At 46.5% G+C, this 23842-nt stretch overlaps 1 protein-coding gene across 6 annotated transcripts in view; it reads right to left on the reverse strand.

Moving 5' to 3' along the window:
* Window positions 1-23842, reverse strand: part of STAM (signal transducing adaptor molecule) — an 876495-nt gene that overhangs the window by 15790 nt on the left and 836863 nt on the right. For 4 of the 6 annotated variants that reach the window (XM_069648340.1, XM_069648344.1, XM_069648343.1 and 1 more), the window contains one exon: window positions 19240-19415. The exons of the other annotated variants lie outside the window; for them this stretch is intronic. In XM_069648340.1, the coding sequence (XP_069504441.1) occupies window positions 19240-19415 (176 nt within the window). The remainder of the gene's footprint in view (window positions 1-19239; window positions 19416-23842) is intronic. 6 annotated transcript variants of the gene reach the window in all.

The raw sequence follows: 23842 nt of genomic DNA on the forward strand, positions 1-23842 counted from the left end.
AGTTTACAATGTTCCCATCTTAACTATTTCTCTGATGCGTATATAAAGGTCTGCAAATTCAAGATCATTCTACTTTTGATCTGATCTGCTATCTACAGTTTGTCCTTGAACAAAATTAGTTACCTGATTAATGTTCTTTCTGGTGATGGGTCAGGACACCCACTGTGTACTGTTACTCCAACATTGCACCTCTCTTTGCATCCAGATCATACCATGGTCCTATTCGTCCAACAGAATTTCCTTCTGCCAACCAGGCATCGCATTGAAACAATTGGCGTTGACAAGGACCCAGGAGGGTTGAAACCCTTTTGACAAAATTGGTGAATTGAATTATTAGCGTTTTGCTACTTATTGGAAATATGACAGTGATGAATGGAACTATTCACACAGCGCAATTGTGAGAAGGGGTTCTCCCCCTTTGTGATGTAACCCAAGCAGTAGTGCTTGACTAAAGTAGGAAGAGGTGCCCATGTAACCTCCTGGCTAATATCCAGCACAGGACACATGTCTGAAGAGCTGATGTGGCCACCATCATTCTCGTGGAGTAAGCACACAGCCCTGCAGAAACGTCTTTGTAGGCTAACTTGTAGCATTCAAAAACGCACAGAATGATCCATCTCAAAATGGTTTGTTTCGTCACTGCCATGCCCAGTCTGGGACCTACATAGGCTCTACTCAAATAAATCCTCTTTTCTTATTACTCTAGAGATGTAAAAACTGAAAGCCCTCTTTGGTTGTCTCAATACAATGTAGCCTCTCCTCCGCCTTGGAGAGATAAGGGGGCGGATAAAAGACAGATATTCTTTTGAGTAAGATGAACATCTGAAACTACCTTCGGTAAGTAGGCAGGGGGAGGAGTCGTATTCTTAAGATAAGGTTCGATGCAGAGAAAGACATGAGGTTTCCCTGAAAGAGCCTATAGAGCGTTTATTCTATGGGCAGAAGTTATCGGCAAGAGCACGTTTTGCTTTTCAGAAATCGTCAGGAACAAGTTGCATTGGTTGGAAGGGTAAAGCCATTAGGTGTGTTGGCACCCAATTCAGATCCTTTGGCAGCAGGATGAACCGTCTGTGGCAGCATGTTCACTATGTCCCAGAGGAACTGCACCACTTTCATTATTTCAATGTGCAACTTGTTATAGCAAGACACAGCAAAAACGGAAGTACCTGAAACTGTAGGGCAAAACATTGTGTCAAGATCTCACTCCCTGCAGGTGCAAAAATATTTCCAACTCCATATGTAGATGGCCTTGGTAGCTGGGAGGTGTGCAGAGAAGAGAACCTACATGACCTCTTAGAGTTCAATCCCTATATCTCAACCTCTCACAAACCAGGCATGGATATCTAGAGTGCAAAGAACCTGCCCCTGACTGAGACAGGAGGTCCACTATCATCGAGAGGCAAAGAGGCGAGACAACATTTTTCCACAAGGTCCACATACCACATCCTTCACACTTTCTGGAGTGACCCGGATCATTCCAGACTGGAACCTCCTTAGCCTTATGAGAACATGAGGGATGACGGGCATCAGTGGGAATGTGTAGAAAAGATAGAATTTTCCATTCCACTAGAAATGCATGCGCCCAGTGCCCCCTATGGGGAAATTCCCTGGAGATGAACTGCCAACACTTCCTGCAGGTACAAGTGGTGAACAGAACTACCCGAAGGGTTCCCCAAAGGTTGAAGATTTCGGCAATAATATCTTGTCACAACGCCCACTCATCGGAGACCGTTCTCAGCCTGCTCCAAGCATCCGTCAACACATTTCCCCTTCCTGGCCAGATGGGTGACAGAAATATCTGGTTCGCAGGCGTGCAAAACCATTGCTGCATTGCTTCCTTGGAAAGGGGCAGAAACCCTACTGCCCCCTCTCTTGTAGAAGTAGTGCCTGGCAACTGTGTTATCAATTAGTATCAGAAAACATTTCCCCCTGATGGAAGGAAGAAAGGCTTTCAGAGCAAGTCTGATCACCTGCAGTTCCAACAGATTGATGTGCAATTTGGATTCTGTCAAGGACCAAGTCAGCCCCAAATCGAGATCTCTCAGGTGAGCGCCCCATCGATGAGGGGATGCATTAATGATCATTGCCTCCTCCTTGCCAAAAAGGCTCCCCTGTCTTCAGATAGTCCATATGGGACAGAGGTCTAAGATTAATTCTAAACCTTCCAGCCATCACCTCTTGTTTTGCACATGGGACCGCCATAACAAGTCCAGTGCCACTCAAGAAGAGACTAGCTCATTTGCTCACATCGTGACCACACAATTAGCAGTATTATTCAGCTCATTTCTATCTACAAAAAAGGTAACACATTCCATGGCCGAATCAACTACCATCTTATTGCAGAAGCCGGGAAAGGACCCCGAGCAAGAAGCCTCATAGAGGCCAATTGCCCTAATGAACACCGACGGGAAAATCTATTCCAAGGTTCTTGCAGCTAGATTAGCTAGGATTTCCCCGAACTAATTCACAAAGATCAAACAGGCTTTATTCCTGGCAGAGGGACTCATGATAATATCAGACGCACACTCAACATAATCGAGTCCGCGAACAGAATGAAAACTCTGCTCCTAGTAATTTCCCTCGACGCACATAAGGCGTTTGATCTAGTGAACTGGGACTTCATTCGGAACACTCATTCCCATATGGGCCTTGGTCACAACTTTATAACCTGGTTAATTGCATGCTACGCACATCCATAAACGCAACTCCGGGTCAATGGGAGGAAATCAACAAGCATCGCTATATCTAAAGGGGTCATGATGGGCGGGACTGAACATAAAGTGGCGCTCTACGCCGATGACGTACTTCTCACCGTTACCGATCCAACCAGCTTGCTGCAACCTCTACTCGAAGAACTAGAAGCATTTGGGGCATGTTCCGGGTTCAGGGTGAACTATGATAAGTCCTCCGTCCTCCCGGTTAACCTCCTAAGGCGCCAGGGAAATACTCTAGGTCTCAACCTGCCAATCCCGTGGGCTCACACCTCGGAGTATCTGCGCGTCCATAGCCCCAAATCCAGCTTGTTAATCTACAAACACAACTTCCCTCAGTTATTTAAAACGCAACGCTCAGACCTGAAACGGTGGGACAAACAGGAGATCTCGTGGCTGGGTCGGGCTGCCGCGGTAAAAATGAACCTGCTCCCCAGAGTGCTATATCACTGCCACGCGCTCCTAACTCATATCCCGGAAGCTGACCTTGTAATGTTGCAGCGCGATATTATGAAATTCATTTGGGGAGGGAAAAGACCCCGCATGGCCAGGAAAATCATGACCCGCAGCCGACAACTTGGAGGTCTGGGGGGTCCCGGACATCGCTAGATATCAGCGCGCAGCTCAACTCGCACACGCCTTCACTTGGACTCGCTCAGGGGATCGCCCAGCCTGGCTGCAACTGGAAGAAGCATGGTGCACGTCCCCCTTATCAGACCTGCCCCACATCCAGTCCCAGAATACTCCGCCCGCAATGTCTCCGCTTCCAGCAACCTGCAATACAGTGGACAATTGGAAAGCTGCAAATAGAAAGTGGGGAATCAAAAGCTTGCTGGGCCCGCTGACCCCAATATGGGGCAATCCGGGCTTCTCCCCCAGCCTTTGCCACCGAATCTTCGTCAAATGGTCAGAGGGCGGCCTCCACAGAATCTCAGACTTTTTAAACGAAGGCCAGCCGCTCTCCTTTGAGGACTGTAAGGCGGAGTTCAACATCACCAAGGAGGAACGATTCCGGTATACTCAGATCCGGCACTGGATCTCGCAACGCTCCGTCAGAGAACGAGGCTCCAGGGACTTGACACCCCTCTAACTATCACTAACGGCATCCCCTCCAAGAGGTAAGATCTCCACCCTCTACAAACTCTTAGAAAAAAACACCCCGAATCGAAGGAAAGGTACATGTTGAACTGGGAGCGCGATTTGGGGCGCCCCCTGGACCCTGAGGCCTGGGACAAAATTTGGTCAAGACTCCACAGGAGCACCCAGTGTGTTACTAATAGGGAAGGAGGATATAAAGTATGCTTTAGGTACTATATTACACCGTCCCAACTGTATAAAGCGGGTGTGAGGCCCCCACCGAACTGCTGGAGGGGGTGTGAGCAAGAGGGGTCGTTTTTCCATCTCCTGTGGGACTGCCCTAAAGCGGCCCACTATTGGAAGGGGGTTCTGATGCATATCTGAGCAATAACAGGCATCAACATCCCGTGGGACCCTGGAAACATTTTACTGGGAGACTCGGGGGAGGGGGACCTGCCGATGTCAGGAAACGCAGCCCGCCTATGCACTCATCTACTATTGGCACCCAAGATCGCCCTCGCCCGTCTTTGGAAGCACCACGAGGGCCCCTCCATCCCACTCTGGTGGGCTAAGTGCTGGGACATTGTTGTTGTGGAAAGAGTCACTGCATCCCGTCTGGGCAACCTCAATCCCTTCCTGAACACCTGCGCCCCAATTATGGACTATGCGAACCGTTACCCTGCCCTCACACTAAAGCTGCCCAGTGTCCGCTGCCTGAACTGAACTTTGCATGGCTATAGCCCGGCCCAACATAGAAACATCCTCCTCCACTATCGCTTCCCTATCAGAATATTGCTATGAATGAGTTGCATACTAAACTTCGCCTTCTAATATCCATTCTTCCACTGTAATGAACTGTGTCATCACAATCTTGTGCTAATTCCGTTGTCTAATGTTTGATTTGTTTCCTTCCCTTTTTTGTTTTGTTACTGTTATTGATCAATATTTGAATAAAATGTATATCTTGAAAAAAAATAAAAAATAAGAGACTCGCAACTGGTCCCTGAGCAACCACTGCTGAGTTCTCATTTAAAGGTGGGCATGAGGCACCAGGACGATGCGGATCAAGCCCAGAAGAGCACCAGAACAACACTATTTACTCAGCATAGTACTTGCAGTTGTCAAAGTATACAGTTACTGAGTCGAGGACCTTCCCTTGCAGCACACACAGCACAAGTTTTCTTTCTCCTATTTAGTAAAAGATGAGTTGTGAAGCTCTACATCTTTTCAGGTTTTATTTAGGTAAGCTGGTTTAGGCAGAATAATTCTTGGTACCCTAGGACGCAACATACTCTGCTGGTTCAAAGCGCCATTTACATGCTATATTTAAATCAACAAGACAAGTTATGGATTCCGTAACTGTCGGCACCACAGATAGCAGCTTAAGAGCTGCACTCCTGTTCCTGCTATTGATATTACATTTCCTAATAATGGCTGAGGATGATTGTTCCACTGAACCTACCCAAGCCTGCTAAGAGGCAGAAAGGAAGGGATGATAGGAGAGATGACAAACTACTTGATCTGCTAACTAAAGTAACAGTGGACACTGCAAACATCAAGGCAAAACTGATAGTGCAGAAGAAAGGTATCTGGATCTCACTACAAATATGGTGGCTGTAGAGGATCAAGGTGAGACAGTTGGAGATCCAAAATGAGAAGTTGTCCCTCAAACTTTCGGAACAGGAAAACTTCTCAAGGAGAAACATAAGGATTGCCGGATTTCCTGAAAATGTGGAGCGAGGCAGCCGTATTACTTTTTTGGAAAAGGCACTAATTTCCATGCGTAATCATTACCACAGGCCAGACACACTCTTTTACTTAAGAATGCAGAAACTTTTTTAACGGATTTGGACATTGAACCAATGGAAGCAATATCTTCAGTTCAAAAAATTGCACAACAAAAAAAAAAGATAAATTACAGACTTCATTTGTTTTGGTAAAAGCTTTTTTTCATATTTAGTAGTGGGTAAGAGTATAATTTATGTGTTTTCTTTTACTTTATTTCCATAGTTTCATGAATCCGTTATTTTAAACGGTTCTGGCATTTTTCGTTTGTATTTGTTATTGTTTGGTGATTCGGATGTTAGAGGAAGGCACCCGCTCTCCTAAAACATAATTCTACGTTTTAAGGTGCTCACGTGTTCAGGCTTACAGAGTATCTAGTCTGAATGAGCGTGAGTGATGGCGGCTTTGCGAACGGGAGATCGCGTTATGAGGAAGCGGGATGGAGATGTGGCTGCACTCTATGGAGACTACAGAGTGCTGGGAGGTGAGACTTTTGTCATTCTGCCGTTGTCCACGGAACGAAGGCCCCCACTGTGCTGCTTTATAGGTTCAGGCTAAGTACCGAAGCAGGAGACACACTGTAATGTGATTAATGTAATTTCCTGAAAACTATCGGGACAAGGAAATGTTAGCAGGCGTTTCGTATCAGCGAGGAACAGCAATGTTATTTATTTATTTGGATTTGTAGAGCGCACTACAGCCTGCTGGCATCAAGGTGCTGTATCAGAGCTTATGAAGGCTTGATTAAGGGTTACAAAAAAGCCGCCCAATGTAAGACTTGTTTACATTTCAGAGTCAATGTTTACATAGTAACACAGAATACATGTCTATACGGTCAAAGAGGTTTGTTTTGATGGCTTTGTGAAAGGCTGAGTGGGATTCAATGAGCCTGATGTGAGGTGGTAGGGAGTTCCAGAGTGTGGGGGCAACCGTGGGGAAGCTGGAGCCGCCAGCCCGGGCTTTGTGTGTTCTGGGAACAGATCAGAGGTTGGAGTAGGGAGATCTGAAAGGTCTGAGGGTTGTGGGTTTGGTGATCCTGCGTGCCAATATATATGATCTGATTTGCACTTCATTCGCCATACTTTTAATGTGACTGACTTGAGAAACGGCTTATTATAAAAGGGTAAAGGATGGGAAAGCAGTCGAGGGCTGAAGGCGAAACAATGCCTGTATGCACGTTGAATAACATCAGACCAACCATGGAAATGAAGGGGAAAGGTTGCTGTCTTAAGATTTCAAGCAAGACCAGCAATTATACATGGTTTTATGCTGCGACTTATTTGTGGTTTATGTTGAGAAATGAATCTTCATTTATCACAACTAGGGGTTACCTCCTAATTGGCTTTGTAGGGTGCACTCTAGGCCCTTGCACTGGGGGAATTCTGTGCATATTGTTCAGATGACCGGTAGTTGGGTGACTGATACACTGTTTAATAGTTTGTGAATGCTGGGAAAGGAGAAATGTATGAAACACATGCATGCACAGGCCGGTGCCTAGCTGTTTGATTATTTTGCATAAAATAATTTTTGGGAGCCTGTTAAACTTCAGATAATGAGCTGAGGTGAGATTAGCTACAAAGAGGTTTTTATCTGTTTGGAAGTTAAGATGAATAGAGCTAGGTTAAATGTTTCATGTAATTTGATGTTATAGGTGTGGCCACCCCATCGTATGGCCCTGGTTTTATCGGATACATTCATAGGAAATGGCATATGTACTGAGGTAGTTATAAATAATAACCTTGGGATCAGAGGTTGGAGGTGCCCAACGAGAATGTATGAGCTTCCTGATGTGGTTGGGCAAACGAGTGGGGTGGGATAAATATATGGAGTTGAGGATCCTGACAATTGGATGTCTACGCTTTGTTGACTATGTGCATGCTTAATCTGCTTAATTATCACTAAAACAGTTGAATAAGCTTTATGGGAAATGTGGTAGAAGTTTGAAGGATATTGTTTTAAAGTGATCAAGAGAATGGTTACTTGAAGAGAAATAATACGCCATTTTAAATACCTCTTCTCTAGAACTACTGTATAGGAATACGTACTATCAAACTGCAATGTGTCATGAAGAGAACAAGAAGGGAAGCATTGGGTAAAGAAAGGTAAAGGAAAGGATTAAGGGGGATAATAACTTACATCTAGGAATGCCAGATGTATTTAGAAATATGTGGGACTCATAGGAATTGATACATAAAAACTGCGATTAGCAGTTATGGCCATCAGTTATGGGTCTTAGTCATCAGGGTTTTATGTATTCACAAAGTGGGTGTTGTACTGGTAGGGAGGCTGTCTTTGAATATAGATGATATGGATTTAAGTAACCCAGAGTTATAATAGGATAGGTAGGGTATGTGTTTTGGGAAGAAGCTTTCTTAGCTATTTTAAACAGATCGCTAGATAGTCTATAGATATATAAGTTTAGTATATAGATATATAAGTTATGTGAGAATTGACGGGTATTCTGAAGCTATACAATGATTGAGGGTTGGATTGAATTAAATGTAAACTATTAAGGGGACAATAATAAGACAAGGATCTCTAGATGTGAAGACTGATGAGAGAGTGGTCGATGAATCGCCCAGAGGGGGGAGTGTAGAGGTGGAGCCAAGTACCCCCATCCAAAGCTCCTCTCAAATGCTGCGTGTATGATGGGAGCCAGAGTGTGAGACACGTGCATTACCAGTGACAATACCTATACCAAAGAGAATCCTGGAAGTAAGATTCCCATTGAGAAAGCCATATATGCATACACACGACAACATGATGGCCATATGAATGAAATCCCGGAAGAAGTCTGAAAACTGAGCAAAAGAGAAGACTGGTGACATCATGAAGAATAAAGCTAACGCACCCAGAAGAGCTGCAGAGACGAGAAAACGTAGACATTCCATAGGTCTAAGGAGGAGGTGTAAAAGATTAGCAACATTTTGGGCTCGAGATGAAGATGCTCAGGCTACAGTATAAGGGATACATTACTCACCGTAATCGTATTTCTGATGCTTGTATCTGCTTAGATCACATGCTGTGCATAGGCCGACATCTAGTGGAAGCTGTGGAGTATTACAGTTTGTTTTTCGAAACTCGAAAATGGGCGTCGACACAGGGCGTGCCAGTAATACTATCCCTAGTGTGACGTCCACTGTACCTATGATCCCTCACGCGTCTAGGACCCTGAGATTGTATTTTTCCTGACATGAAGTAGCATGAGGAGTAGCGTGAGTACAGATGATCCAAGCAGATAGAAGATAGATAAGGTAAGACTACAAGCATCCATGCGCCTTCTCTCAGAGGGGAGGAAGGGTGGGTCGCATGTGAATCTAAGCAGATACAATCTCATCAGAAATACGATTACGGCGAGTAATGTATCCCTTCTGAGGCTTGTGGAATCTGCTTAGATCACATGCTGTGCATAGATTAGCGAGCAGTGTTAGAAGGAGGTGGGATTTGAGAAGGGTCATGAGCAAATAAATGTCTTAGAACCGCTTGTCCCACTTGAGTATCTGTCTTTGAATGGGTGTCAATGCAGTAGTGCTGAGTAAAAGTGTGAATAGAGCTCCAAGTAGCTGCTTTGCAAATGGTGTCAAGGGAAACATTTGCAATGAAAGCCAGAGTGGCCCCAATGCCTCTTGTCGAGTGGGCTCTGGGCGTAAAAGGCAAAGTTTTGTCAGAAAGAGAGTAACAACTGGATACAGTTGACAATCCACTTGGAGATGGCACCCTTAGAGACGCGATCTCCCTCTTTGCCTGTGGCTACAGAGACAAACAGTTGATCTGTTTTCCTAAGCGGTCTGGTCTTGTTTACGTAGTAAAGGACCGCCCTACGCACATCTAGGGTGTGTAGTTTAACCTCAGCCGAGCTTTGTGGGTTTTGGAAGAAAGCCGGAAGATCGATGGACTGGTTTATATGGAATTTAGAAATAAACTTAGGTGAGAACCTAGGGTGTGTCCGTAAAACCAGCTTATCCTTATGTATAGTAAAGAAAGGATCCTGCACTGACAGAGCCTGAATTTCACTGACCCTTCTTATGGATGTAATGGCTACTAAGAAGGCAGTCTTCTAGGTCATGAGACTTGTCTTATGCATGGGCTCGAATGGGGGGGGGGGACACCATGAGTTTAGATAGCACCACGTTCAGGTCCCATCCTGGTGGTGGGTTAGATATAGGGGGATGAAGTCTCTTTACTCCCTCCATGGAGTCTTTAACCACGGGTACCTTCCACCACGACACCTTGCTATGTGAGGTGGTGTACGCTGACAGTGCTGCCAGGTGTACCTTTAGTGAGTTGAAAACCAACCCTGCATCCAGCAGGTGGAGCATGTATGTCACGATTGTGGAAGGAGTGCAATCAACTGGGTTGATTTGTTTATTCTGGCACCAGATAACGAATCTCTTCCATTTGTCAAAGTAGCAATGCCTCGTGTTCGGTTTCCTAGACTCTTTTAGGATATCTATACACCTCTGTGGTAAATTGAGATGTCCAAACTATATGACCTCAGGATCCATGCTGCTAGGTTCATGGAGTTGGGTAGAGGATGCACCTTTTGACCTTGGTGCTGGGACAAAAGATTGTACCAGCCCGGGAGTTTGATGGGATCGCACACCGAGAGTCTGCGTAGGTGTGGAAACCAAGGTTGTCTTGCCCACATGGGAGCAACTAGGACCAGCGTCATCGACTCTGTTCATCTTGTTCACCACCTTCCTGAGGAGTTGGTGGAAAAGCGTACGCAAACATCCCTGACCAGTTCATCCACAGGGCGTTCCCCAGGGAGTCTGGTTGGGGAAACCTGGATGCGAATCCTGGGCACTGTCTGTTTTCGCTTGTGGCGAATAGGTCTATAGTGGGGAAACCCCACTGAGAGAAGAGATCATCTACGATTTCTCTGTGTAGACACCATTCGTGTTCCTCCGGAAGGGGATCTCTGCTCAAAGCATCCGCTAGAGAATTGAGATCCCCTGGAACATGTTGAGATGACAGAAAGATGTTCCGTCTGAGTGACCATATCCAAATTTTCTGGGCAAGTCTCGACAGATTTGGCGAACGAGTCCCTCCTTGCTTGTTCAGGTAGAACATGGCTGTCGTGCTGTCCTTCCGGATCTGCACCGACAGGTTCAGTAGGTGGGGTTTGAACGCTTGAAGTGCTCTGAAAACTGCCAGAAGCTCTAGCAGGTTGATGTGATTCTTGGCCACTGTGTGAGACCAGAGACCCTGAGCTGTGTGGCAGAGATGGTGAGCTCCCCATCCTGTCAGGCATGCATCCGTCGTGACTACCGCCTGTATCTCGGGATCGTAAAAGGGTTTCCCCTTGGATAGATTGTCTCTTGTCCACCAGTGGAGGCTTTGTACAAGTGTTGGCGAAACGACCACTAGATCGTCCCACTGACCACTTGCCTGAGACCACAGTTTCGCCAACCATTCTTGCAGGGGACGCATGCACAGGCGCGCGTGGGGGACCAGGTAAATACATGACGCCATCATGCCCAGCAAACGCATTGCTTTGCGTACTGTTATCTGGCGACCAGCTTGATATTGCGGAATTTGCAGTAGTATATTCCAAATTCTTTCCTCTGAAGGAAAAGCCAACCCCTCTTGAGTATTTAGAACAGCTTGGAGGTGCTGGGCACCAGACTTGATTTTTTTCTCGTTCATGGAGAAGCCCAATTCGAAGAGGAGGTCGATAGTTCTTTGAATGTTTGTCCTGCAAATTACTGGGGTCTCCCCAGTGATGAGCCAGTCGTCCAGATAAGGGTACACTGGGATTGCCTCCCTGCGTAGGTGTGCCGCCGCCAGTACCTTGGTGAATACCCTTGGAGCCGAGGCTATCCCGAAGGGCAGTACCTTGAACTGGTAGTGCTGACTGTCCACCTTGAAGCGCAGATATTTTCTGTGCGCTGGGAACATGGAAATATGAAAATAGGCATCTTTCATATCCAATGTTGCCATGTAATCCCCTTTTTTATGAGGGGAATTACCTCTTGGAGAGTAGTAATGCGAAATTTTTGGGGCTTGACATACTTGTTTGCAGGCCGTAAATCCAATACTGGGCGCATTGTCAAATCTTTTTTTTGGCACAAGGAAGTAAGTTGAATAAATACCCTTGTTTACCTGGTGTCCCGGGACAAGTTCTATCACTTCCTTTGCGAGAAGAATTTCTATCTCTTCGAGTAGGATCTTCTGGTGGTCTAAGGAGTGTATTCTTTGTCGTGGAGGGTGGTTTCGGGGACGCTCTAGGAGTTCTCTGCAGTATCCTGCGGACACTGCGGACAGCACCCATCTGTCTGATGTGATCCCTTCCCAAGCTTGGGTGAAGATGGAAATGCGTCTCCCTACTGGGGAGGCGTGAGAAGGGATCCTGAACGGAGCGTCACTGTTTTGGTGGAGGCGTGCCCCCTCCTTTATTGGGACTGCCTCTACCCCTACCACGACCTCTTTTGTTACCCCTGCCATAACTCTGGGTAGACTGCTGGTTAGTGTTCCATGTAGTACCCTGGCCTTGGGAATAGTTTGAGCCTCTTTGGGAGTTTTGTCCGCGAGGCCGACGAAAATTGACATTCCCTCTCTGGTTGGGGGGTTTGTTGGTTAGTTGCCCTAGGGACTTGAGTGTCTCGTACTCGTCATTGGCATTATTTAGCACGTCCTCGACCGCCTTTCCAAACAATAGCTCCGGCTCCACCGGCTTATCTATCAATGATGCTTGGGTCTCGGCCTTGAAACCAGACTGCCGTAGCCAAGCATGCCTCTTGATGACCGTGCTTTCAGCAATTAATCTGCCGACGTTATCCGCGGCATCAAAGGTTTATTTTAAAATGCAACCTGACACGGCTCTCCCCTCTGCCGAAACTCGTGCCAATTGGCTTTTTAAGGGTTCTGGGGTGGAGTCTATGAGAGCCGCGACTTCTTCCCACTGGTGGCAGTTGTAACTAGCCAGCAGGGTGGTGGAGTTGGCAATCCTTGCCTGGTAGGCGGAAGTGGAGGCTACTTTCCTGCCCAAGCCATAAATCCTCTTGCTCTCCTTGTCGGGGGGAGCTTCGGACGATGACAAGGGTGTTCCCGCCCTCTTACGGGTGTTTGTAACAACCAGGGAGTCCGGTTTGAGATGTCCCCTTATGTACAGTGGGTCAGAATGGGCTGCCCTGAAAAGCTTTTCAATTCTGGGGTTTACTGCCCTAGTGAGATTGGGGTTAACAAGGCAAGGGTCTATCCTCCTTTGTATTGACTTAAGGATAGGGATGGCCTGAGCAACAGGTCTCTTTTCTCCCACCAATTCCTCTGCAAAGTCCCTCTCTTCCTGAGCACCTTGGGTGTCAATTTGGAAGTGCAGTGACGCTCTGGACAGGACCTCATTCAGGAGAGGCTGGTTGTCGACAGGGGAGTCGGTAAACGCGGGCTCTTTCTCTACCGGGGAATCTACCCTGTATGTATCTGGGTCGTCCTCCTCCTCCTCCTCCTCTTGGTCCTCATCATCCCCATAATAGATGTCCCAGTTTGTTCTTCGAACATGCCCACGTCTGGATCCTCACCAAAGGATGGATCTTCCTGATATTGAGAATAGGGCTGTATATAGAAGGGGTCTGAAGACTGAGTTGGTGCTTCAGCCCGGGACTTCTTACTTGGGGGTATTGGATCCTTAGAGCCTGAGGGAGTTGACCCTTCTGGGGTATAAGAGAGAAAGTGTTCCGGGTTTTTGGCGTAGAAATCTGCCAAAGATGACATCCTTGACATTACTCTGTCTATGTCTATGTCATCACTGGACCATTCCCTTGAACTGGGAATAACTCTTTCCTGGAGTGCTTTACCTGTTTTATCCTGACTAGACCTACTGGTTTGAACCGGGGTCTTAGGGACAACAGACTGAGATTTGTCCTGACTAGACCTTCTGGCCTGAACAGGGGCCTTAGGGACAAGAGACTTGTCCATCTGTTTAGGTGGAGAAGAATTTAGTTTAGAGTGGAAGTAGGCTGGGACTGCTTACTTCGTTGTTTTCCCCCCTCCCCGCAGGTGGAAGAGTGTTTCCCCGATTTTAGGGCCCTATCAGAGCTTTTCGGTGCCTGGCGCCGAAATTCGGGGGTAGAGTCCCTGTCTCTAGAGAGTGTAAGGGATTCGGTAGCAGCCTTCACGCTGCCTGCAGACACCGACTCCTTGAGTGCGGCCTGGGGGTAGAGGTCGGCGTCGTCCTCTGATGACCGAACCTCAGTCACTAAGGGGAGCTAGGCACTCTTAGCAACAGTGGAGGGTTGCCTGGTGTCATGCGGCGATCTTGAACACGAACGCCCAGAGGACACTGACTCGGTGGACCGTACTCTTCGTGCCTCTTTCCGAGAACTCGACGTGCGTGCCTTTGTTTGCTGGAAGTAGTGTGGGTAGCGCTCGTGTGGCTGGGGGTCTTCCCCATAGCTGCCCTGCCGGACAACCTTCCGAGGTCGGGGACTTGCGCTTGGCCGTCCGAAAGTACGGCGTCGCTGCCATCGCTGAAGGCACCCTCCTCGGCCATGGCCTCTTGTCGCGTGGCGTGGTGGGCCCAACGCTTTGTCGAACGGTCCTTAAGGGTCTTCGGTTTAAACCGACTGCACACTCTGCAATTCGCCTCGGGGTGGTCCCTCGGCAAGCAGAGGTTACACGTGGCGTGTCTGTCAACCCAAGGATACTTGCGGTTGCACTTGGGGCAAAATTGAAAAGGGGTACCCTCCATACGCACCCTGTGGCAGTGGGCTGGGAGTGTAGGAATATAAGTAATGCACCTATATTAATCATGTGCCACCCCCCACTCTCCCTACTTGCAGGGCCGAGTCCAGAGGACTTCCGAGGCCCGGGCCGAGGCCAGAGGCCTTCCGAGGCCCAAATCCGTTGCTGTAGTCCGTCGGTTGAATTTTCTCCGATCCGGCGTCGAGTGTCGATGTTCGGAGACTCGACGTATAGGTAGAATAAACGGGTAAATATATAACAATATTTGCAAAATCTGACTAAGTCAGGGAACTCTGCTCCGTGCTTCCGACCAGCATGGCGGAAAAAAACAATCTGAGGGTCCTAGACGTGTGAGGGATCATGGGTACAGTGGACGTCACACTAGGGATAGTATTACTGGCACGCCCTGTGTCGACGCCCATTTTCGAGTTTCAAAAAACAAACTGTAATACTCCGCAGCTTCCACTAGATGTCGGCCTATGCACAGCATGTGATCTAAGCAGATTCCACAAGCCTCAGAAATGAAGTTATCAAGTCATTTTATAATTGTACAGAAGCAGTAACGCAAGTAGACAAAGTATTCTTAAAGACTAGCTATTTAGTGAATATATTGTGGCGATGCGCCAACGTATATACATAGGAAATGTAAGGACTATGGATGATTCCACAGCGAACTTTAGCAGAGCTGGATCCCGTCAGCAGAAAGACTTTTTTCAGTGTTGCGCAGTTAGAAATCGGAAAACTTAACCATGGAGGTAAATCAAAGAAAGGCTTGGTTGGATCAACACCAAGAAGTCAAGGCCACTGTGGGCCTTTGTGTGCGTACAAACAATTACAGAATGTGTGAAAAGAACAAACCTTCTGTCTTACGTGAGGGGCGAGAACGTTGAAGATGTCAGAGGTTCATCAAATAATAGCATTTCAAATCCAGTAAGACTCGAAAATATGGTCTACAGTCACGTGGTCAGATAAAAATAGACACTAAGATGAGCTTATCGAAACCAAGAAGACTGTGTATTCTCCAGCACAGAGAACATTTACAAGGCCGGGTTCAAAGTCTTAATTGACTAGTAGACTGCAAGTGTGATGGCTGTCAGGGCTAAATTGGTGGGAAGCTATGCTTATGACCAGCCCACCAGCACCTGTGTGCCAGCCTGCATGCTGCTTGCGTAGGTGGAATATTACAGAGGGGTACAAGTGTGCCAACCATTTATAAAGGGACACATAATAGAGAGCCCTATAGTTTGTATAACCAATGGGACGTTGTGTATTTGATGGCGTTCGTAGAAACCTGTACTAGAGGACGGCTTAGTTGCCCCACCTGATGTTAGAGACCCAATCACCTTTCCTGACCAGTATGGAACATATACCTAAATGTTCCCTGTTAGCCTATCACCATTCCAAGTAAGTTTTTGTAGTTTGCAACGCAGATTGACGTCAATAATGTTTTGAGTACATAACCTGCTTTTTTTCATGTGTTGCATTGAGTGTGAAGATCGACCAAACGAACGCGTTGATGTTCATTGTAACTCCGTTTTAGATCATTGATATTAAAACAGACGCACTTGCCAACTTCCTGAGTCAGTTTTGATTATTGATGTTTGAGTAATATTCGGCATCTCCACCTGTCTCTAAGTATTGCTGCCTCGTCTTAAAGGGCTGAGTCGGACACCCCGGTTCAGTAGGTTTTCCCACTGTTGGTTCCAGTGTGAGGTGCCCAGGAGCTGCAGATGCAAGGGTTCTTCTGGTTGTTTGCAGAAGCATAGTCCAACCATTGAAGAGGAAGAAATGCAGAAGACACTGATGTAGACCTCTTCAGGACACTTCACGAGATGGGGGAGGGTGAGCACCAGCGACAGCCAGCGCACACAGGTGACAGCAGGCATCCTTCAAGTTGCAGTTGAAGAAGACCTTCTACAGGTGGATCCCTTGAAGCTGGGAGGCGACATACACCACAAGCTGGGGACCAATGAGGTTCTGGCGATTATTCTACCAAAGTAGGCCACTGGAGAGCTGGTCAGTCCACCGGGAGGTCCAGGGACACTACGAAGACTCAGGGCAGCTAGAACGTTGTGAATATGTTAAGACTGGTTGGTCCCACCAGTCCAAGGGTTGAAGCACTGCACGGGGCCTTCGCAGATCAGGTAGTCCAGCAGGGCTTCAGCAGGCCAAATGCAGGAAGGGATGCTGTGCTGCTTCAGGAGTAGTCCACAGATCTTCAGTCAGCTGCTCTTCTACACAGGATACTTGGCTCCAACGTTGATCTGAAGAAATGGCTGCAGAAGTCATCATTTTATCTCAAATCCAGCCTGAAGCAAGTACAAGCCCATCAATGGTAAGGCTCTGCACCATTCAAATAGCCAGTAGTTGTATAATCAGGGTCAACTATTGTTTTCACTCATGCCCCACAACTAGACTCACTGGCAACATACATGTAGAGTGGGACCAGACAGTCCCACCCCCTCCAGGGCCAAGGACATACAAAGGCATCAATAGCCCGCAAAAGCAACAGGTGCATGACCTTATATGGGATTTCCTGACCTGAGAAGTCAGGAAGGTGGTCAAACAACAATGTATCCAAAGAACGAGCAAAGATCTTGTGGTGTGGCGGTTTTAGGGCACTAGCCACATTTAATAGCCAGAGGCGCTAAACTTGAACTCACTAGATATAACATACAAATTGTAACAATGTTTGCTACCAACGGCTTGTCTTTAGGCACATATAAAAGTAACCAAACATCCCAAGTGTAACAAACTAGGGTGATATAAAATTATTCGCACTGCACTGTAAGATGCTCTATGCACTGTTCAAAAGTCACCAAAAAGGTAAAACGATAAAAAAAGGAAACAGTTTCCCAGTGCTGATCAGTTTCTCCATAACATGAGCAAAAGACCAAGGGAGTGAAGCAGAAGGATTCGATTCCCAGTAAAAAGTCAGGACAGGTTCAAAAACAAAACGGTTGGGAGGCCATAGAAATATGGAGGGAAAGTTGCTACAAGAGAAATCTATTAGTTATATCACAAGCATCTCACTACATCATGCATCAAAATACATAGAGTGAATCATCCAGTGTGTGATGGCTGAACTGGAATGTTTCACAATTTCTTTTTTTTTTTTTAAAGCTGAGCTGTCAATTCTTACTGCCTTGAAAACGATTTGATCACTGGACCTTCTTGTGGCCATATTTTAGTTGATATGGCACCCATCACAGCTGTTCGTAGCCTAGCCTTAGAGTCACTTGCAGGGCCACTCTACAGCATTATTCCCTTTTCGAGAGCCATGAATAAATCTTGTCTGCTACATGAGGATAGGTGGTAAGATATGCCTACCCTGTCCAGGAGCTCAGCTGAAACTGATACAGTAATCAGCACAGCACCAGAGTCATGCAGCCATACACCTCTCATACCACTGATTACGTTGGAGTCATGCTCGTTTCAAGTCTGTACCACCAAGTCCCACAGTTGTTCAATATCTTGGTCGCCGGAAGACACCATCAGGCAAATCATGGTCTACATTTGCCCCCCAGAAAATAGCTGTAGCCAGGCACTGAAGCACACATCTGCATTCCTCTCGGCCCTCATGAGTGGGGCAGGGGACTATCAGATTTAATATTGAGGAGCTAACAGGGAGGCTGCCAAAAAACAAGCGGGCATTGCTGCGCTATAGGGGAGGCTGAAGGGGTGACGATTTATGAAAGAATTAGCAGTGTAGATTGGGCCTTCGGCAGGTGTGTCATCAGGATGCTGCTTACCTTTCTGCCAGGGCAGGGTATAGAGGAGGGGGAGAAAAATGGAGGGCTACAAGAAACAACCAATAAAAAGGTAACCAGGCACCATGTGTGTTGCAGTGCTGCTTATCCCTTTGGGAGGCTTAATTGAGGGGGGAGGTGACGAAAGGCGGCTTAAAAAAAAAAAAGCAGGGTGACTTTTTCACAGGGTGTGCTGCCATGCACCAGACCTTTTACTGCTGGTTACCTGTGGAGGAGCCAGGGAGGGGGGCGACTGCCCCTGCCTCGTTTCCCCCGGGTGCCCAGTGCACCTCACGCTGCTGCCCTCTTCACCACCCTCCTCCCATTTTACCCCTCCCGTCCCCCAGGACCAAAAGCTGTATCTGCTACTGCTGGTTATATGGCCCTAGAAACCTTCAGTGGTGAAGTTGTGCACCTCTGCAGTGACGGTTAGTAAGAAAGCAAGCACGGTCACTGTGTTTGTCCAGGGACATTAACGCTCGGGCATGCATTTGTATGGGTTGGAGTTAAACACCCTTCATTTTTTTCAGATGGCAGAACATAACAAAAAATTATCAGTAACGTAGCCAATGTATACTGCAAGCGTTGCTAAATGCCATGCCAATAGGATATTCTGTTATTTAAAACTCCCTATTCCCTCTCTCCATTCTGTAGCAATAGTTGTGACACACATGGTGGCGCTGTGAAGTACAATATATACAAAAACCAGTCAGGATTTATCAATGATTTTCCCTGATTCAAGCCAATTTTCCATTATTAATCCATGTTTGAGAATGTATCTTTGACTCCACCTTTACAATTTGACAATTCCTCTGTTTGGTTTATCATTCAATTGATATGTTCCCACAAGGTCACAAAACATCTCTGACTTTCAACATACCTATGCCGTACCATATGAAGTCGTATTGCTGTAGACCAGAATTGACTGAGCCAGCAGATAAATTGCTCAACGGAAACAATAACTGAATGGAGTTAAAACAATTGTCTCTGTCTCCATGTGAAAGCTATAGCTATTGCAGTTTTAGCAGGCATCCCACGGAACGGAAACCCCCCCCACCCCACATACCCCCACCCCACATACCCCCCCCAAACACACACGCCCCCATTGTCTCAGTAACACGAAGGCAAGAGGTCCTGCTCTCATACTATCCTGTCCCCAAAAAGCAGATGCCTAATTGGCTGTGTTTAAACATTAAAAAAAAGAAAAAAAAAACGAAACGAAGAAAAATTAGTACTTATTGTAGGACGTGTGGGCAGGCTGGTTCGGCAGAGATGTGCTGGCCGATGGTTGACCTGCTCCTTGACTAAGAGATGGATGTTGCTCTGGGGGAACAGGGTAGCTTTGGATATGGCTCATCTGTGCATTTCCCGTAACCATGTATGTGCCACTCGAGAGTTGGCCTGGGTAACCCTAATGAAAGATATAGAAACATGTTAAGTTTAAATACAGACCCTCTTTAAACAAAATATTGACAACATTTGATAAAACCTAGATATGTCAAATCTTGTACTCTACACAGCTATGCTCAAAACCACAAGCTGCTCCATTCCTTGTATAACGTGATTGCAGAAGCCCTTTCAAGCAACCTCACATAACTGCAACAATCAGACAACTACATTAATTGGATTTTTTTCTTCAAATTATGGCATCTAGTAAATCCTCAAGGAGTGAAAAAGAGAAATGATATTTAATAAAATCCTCACACGTTTTCTTGTCAGATATACATAACTTTCTTTTGTTTCCCAATAGCTTCAGAAGAAAGGGTTCTGCTTACTTTTGTTTATGCTACATATGATAATCAAACCTCATACCTTATTTGCTTTTCGGTGCGTGGTAACAGAGAAAAGGCCTGTACAGTAATGAAGACATTTAGGATCAAGGCATACAAAAGATTGACAGAAACGTGTGGCATCCTGCCAGTACATGTGGCCATTCAAGGTACAATGGTGTGTAGGGAGGCAGATGAATGCGTCATTCATGACATTGGCCCCTCCCCCACCAACATACCACAGATATGAGAGAAGATATTCACCGAGACAACCATATCAACCACTACTAGGAGATGTGCAAGTAGCGACAAATCTGCTGTCGGAAATGTAACCAAGAGGAGTAAAGAAAGCCATTAATCAAGATATTCAAATATTCACACTGACATATATACATGAAGCAAATAAGCATTTCACTATGAAGTTAGATAAACATTAGGTTAAAGATGGAGTTTAGACTCAAAGCATATATGAGCTTCATACGTTAGAGAAAATATAACAGCAAAAACGTAGGGCAATTAAACGAAATGCAATGAAGACACGCATATGCCTGCTTAAACGTAAAAACACAAAGATTAGGAAGCCATCTTGGATTAGATGACTGACAAGAAGAGAAACCTGAAGCTACAGGAGGGGAGGAGTAAAATAGCTGAAAACACACAGCCGTGCTGAACGAGCAGAAGTCGAGTATCCTCCATTGCAGAGTTCCTGTGAAAATAAGGCAGGATTGAACTGTCTTGGGAAAGGACAAGATAGCCAGATTTGAGAAAACTCCTTCCCAGGACCTTAAGAGGTTTAGAACCCTCAAAAAGACTGATGGTACCGCTTGGGCTACCTGGGTGTGTGAATGTTTGACAAACTTAGATGGTTGGCTTAAGGGTTACAGAGTGAACTCCTTTGAAGGAATGAGAAATCTATTTTTGTTAGAGTCCATTTTTAATGCCTGCTCTCCTGAGCTGAGACAGCACTTGGGTGACTCAAAAGAGATTGATCCCAAGAAGTTAGCAAAGGCTGCCGACTTGTGGGCTACTCACAAATCACAAGGATTCAGGGGCCACTCACAAAGAGGATGAGGGGAAGCAGCACAAGAAAGATGGAAAAGAGAAATCAAATTCCAATCACCGAAAAGAGGGCGACAAACCTAAGAAGGTTAAGCCCCATGGGAAACCAGGTCAGTCTAGTGAAACCTCTGGTGCCAATACAGAGGGAGGACAGCAGACGCTCCATTCCAAAAAACATTTGGTAAATACCATGCTTGTAGGTCAACTGATCATGTGAAGGGGAATCCCAGATGCAAGAGTAAACCTTCAGGGGTCAACACTGCCTCCTTAGCCTTAATCCCAGAGGATGAAGTTCATATGGCTAGTGGTAACTTTCAAGTATTGGATGAAGACGCCATTGGAGTCTCAGCCAGTGTTTCTTTAGTGTCCCTGGGTCTGTGTGAACAGCAGAATGTAGATGTGTATAGCTCTATTCCAGACAACACCAAAGAAAACTACAAGGACAGTGTACTTGTGAATGGACAGGAGACCCCTGCCATTAGAGACACTGGGGCTAGCATTAATGTAGTGGATGAAACCTTTTCAAGCAAGAGGATGTTGCTAAGGCACCCAAGGCTCCCGCTAAACTTGCTGGAGGCCCACTCCAGATGATTTCTAGACTACCAGCTCTCGTCCAGTGCAACAATATGACTGAGGATTCCTGTCAGTGTACAAAGTGAGGTGCCTGGGAGAGTCCTGTTGCGGAATGACTTAAAGACTCTTGGCGTTGTATCATGCACCCCCAGTCTTCCCAGTAAAAACAAGCAGGAGCAGACTAGATTGACCAGAGAGGCAACCTTAGGCGACTCTAAAAAGGAAGTTACAGAGGAACCTATAACTTCCAGTCCACAGGAAGAACACCTTTCTACTTCTAGGACAAAGAAGGGGACAAAGGGGAAAACCAAGGTCTCAGGAAAGAAGAAAGGTGTCACACCTGTTCAAAGGACAAGGACATCCCCGAGAGGACAGTCCAAGGGCATGCCTGTGACCCCCTCCACCAGCTGAGGCCGAGTGTGAGAAACAACCAGAGAATGGTGAACTAGTTACTGGGTGAAACAGAACTTCCCTATGTTGGAGATCTGGATTCTAAAGACCATCCTGAGCTGTAGACTTTGCTTGCAGAAGGTGGACCATCTAGGGCAGACTTCAGCAGAGGTCAAAGAGAGTGTCCTACTCTTTAAGGACTTCACCAGCAGGCAGCGTCCCAGCTAAAAGGGCACGAGCCAGGGAAGCACAGGCTGTACTGGGATGATGGCCTCCTTTACAGTGAGACTATTTAGTCTACCCCAGGGGACTACAGAAGACTAGTGCCCCAGGATGGCGAGCCCCCAGTTTCTACAGTTAACCCATGAGATTCCGTTAGCTGGTCACTTAAGTTTTAAGAAGACAAAGGAAAGTATGTCTCTGTATTTCTACTGGCCCAAGATGGGGTCTGATGAGGATACAGACTGTCACACTTGTCAGACTTCTGGCAAGACTGGAGCCAAGAACGTGTCACCCTTGGTGACCCTCCCAGTGGTGGGAGTTCCTTTTGAGGAGGGTAAGGATTGACATTGTTGGTCCCCTAGACCCTCCCACACCTTCAGGCAACCGATTTATATTGATTGTGGTAGATCATTCTACCAGTTATCCTGAAGAAATACCTATGAGCACTGTTACTGCTCAGGCAGTGGCTAAGGCCCTCCTTGGTATTTCTACCAGGGTAGGGTTTTCTAAGAAGGTTCTCGGACAGGGGGACCTATTTTATGTCCCACTACATGCAAGCCATGTGGAAAAACTGTGGAGTGAACTACACGTTCTCAACAGCCTACCATCTCCAAACCAATGGGTTGGTGGAGAGGTTTAATAGAACTATGAAGAGCCTGATAGGTGTTTTAGAGGAACCCATTAGAAGAAAGTTGGACCTTCTACTGCCATGCCTTCTCTTTGCTTATAGAGAAGTCCCTCGGGAAGGGGTTGGTTTCAGCCCCTTTGAGCTCCTCTATGGTCATCCGGTTAGAGGTCCATTGGCCCTAATCAAGGAAGGGTGTGAGAGTCACTGAGGTCTCCGAAGGAGAATGACACACATGATGACAGAAGCTTCTGATAACTTGAAAGCAGGTCAGGCTCTGGTCAAACATTGGCATGACCAGAAGGCCAACATGGAGTTTACTCCAGACCAGCTATTTCTAGTTCTGGTACCTACAAGGCAGAGGGCTTTACAAGGCAAATGGAATGGACCCTCCAAGGTTGTGGGCAAACTCAAAGAGGTCAATTACTTAGTGGACTTGGGCAATGCCAAGGAGGCCCCTAGGGTCCTTCACACTAACCGCCTAAAGGCATATGAATACAGACCAGAACAGGGAGCTTTGCTCTTAGTGAACCTCTACCTGACCGTCTCAGGGGACAGCCTTTAGATGGAAAAATAGAAGGAGTTAATCTCTCTTCTGATCTGATCAGTTTGCCTCCCTGTTTTCATGTACATCAGGCTTGACCCCTTGGGGCCAGGATGATATACTCACTAGGGACGTCTCACTGTCAAAAGCAGGGACTACATGATGTCAGTCCATGCAAGAACCCACATAAAGGAAGAGGTCAAGAACAAGCTTTATCTCGGGGTAATAGAGTCATCTACAAGTCCATGGGCTAGCCCAGTTGTGCTAGTGCCAAAGGCAGGATCCAAGGAGTTGAGATTCTGTGTGAACTCTAGAGCTCTGAATGCAGTCACCACGACTGATGCCCATCCTTTACCTAGAACAGATGAGCGGGTGGACAAACTTGGTTCAGCAAAGTTCCTCAGTACATTTGACCTAACATCAGGCTATTGGCAAATAGCTCTGACAGACCATGCCGAGGAGAAAACTGCATTTTCCACCCCAGGAGGCCTCTACCAGTTTAAGATTATGCCTTTTGTAAAAGAAAAGGCACCTGCTACATTCCAAAGAATTGTAAATCATGTTCTGAATAGTGATTGGCCGGCTGACTGTCCTTGGAGGACAGCCACCCTGCTGTGTGATTGACAGCTAGTCTGCAAATGAATGGGAGAAATCTG

The sequence above is a fragment of the Ambystoma mexicanum genome, chromosome 2q, assembly GCF_040938575.1.
Source record: "Ambystoma mexicanum isolate Mex_15411 chromosome 2q, UKY_AmexF1_1, whole genome shotgun sequence".
NCBI lineage: Eukaryota > Metazoa > Chordata > Amphibia > Caudata > Ambystomatidae > Ambystoma > Ambystoma mexicanum.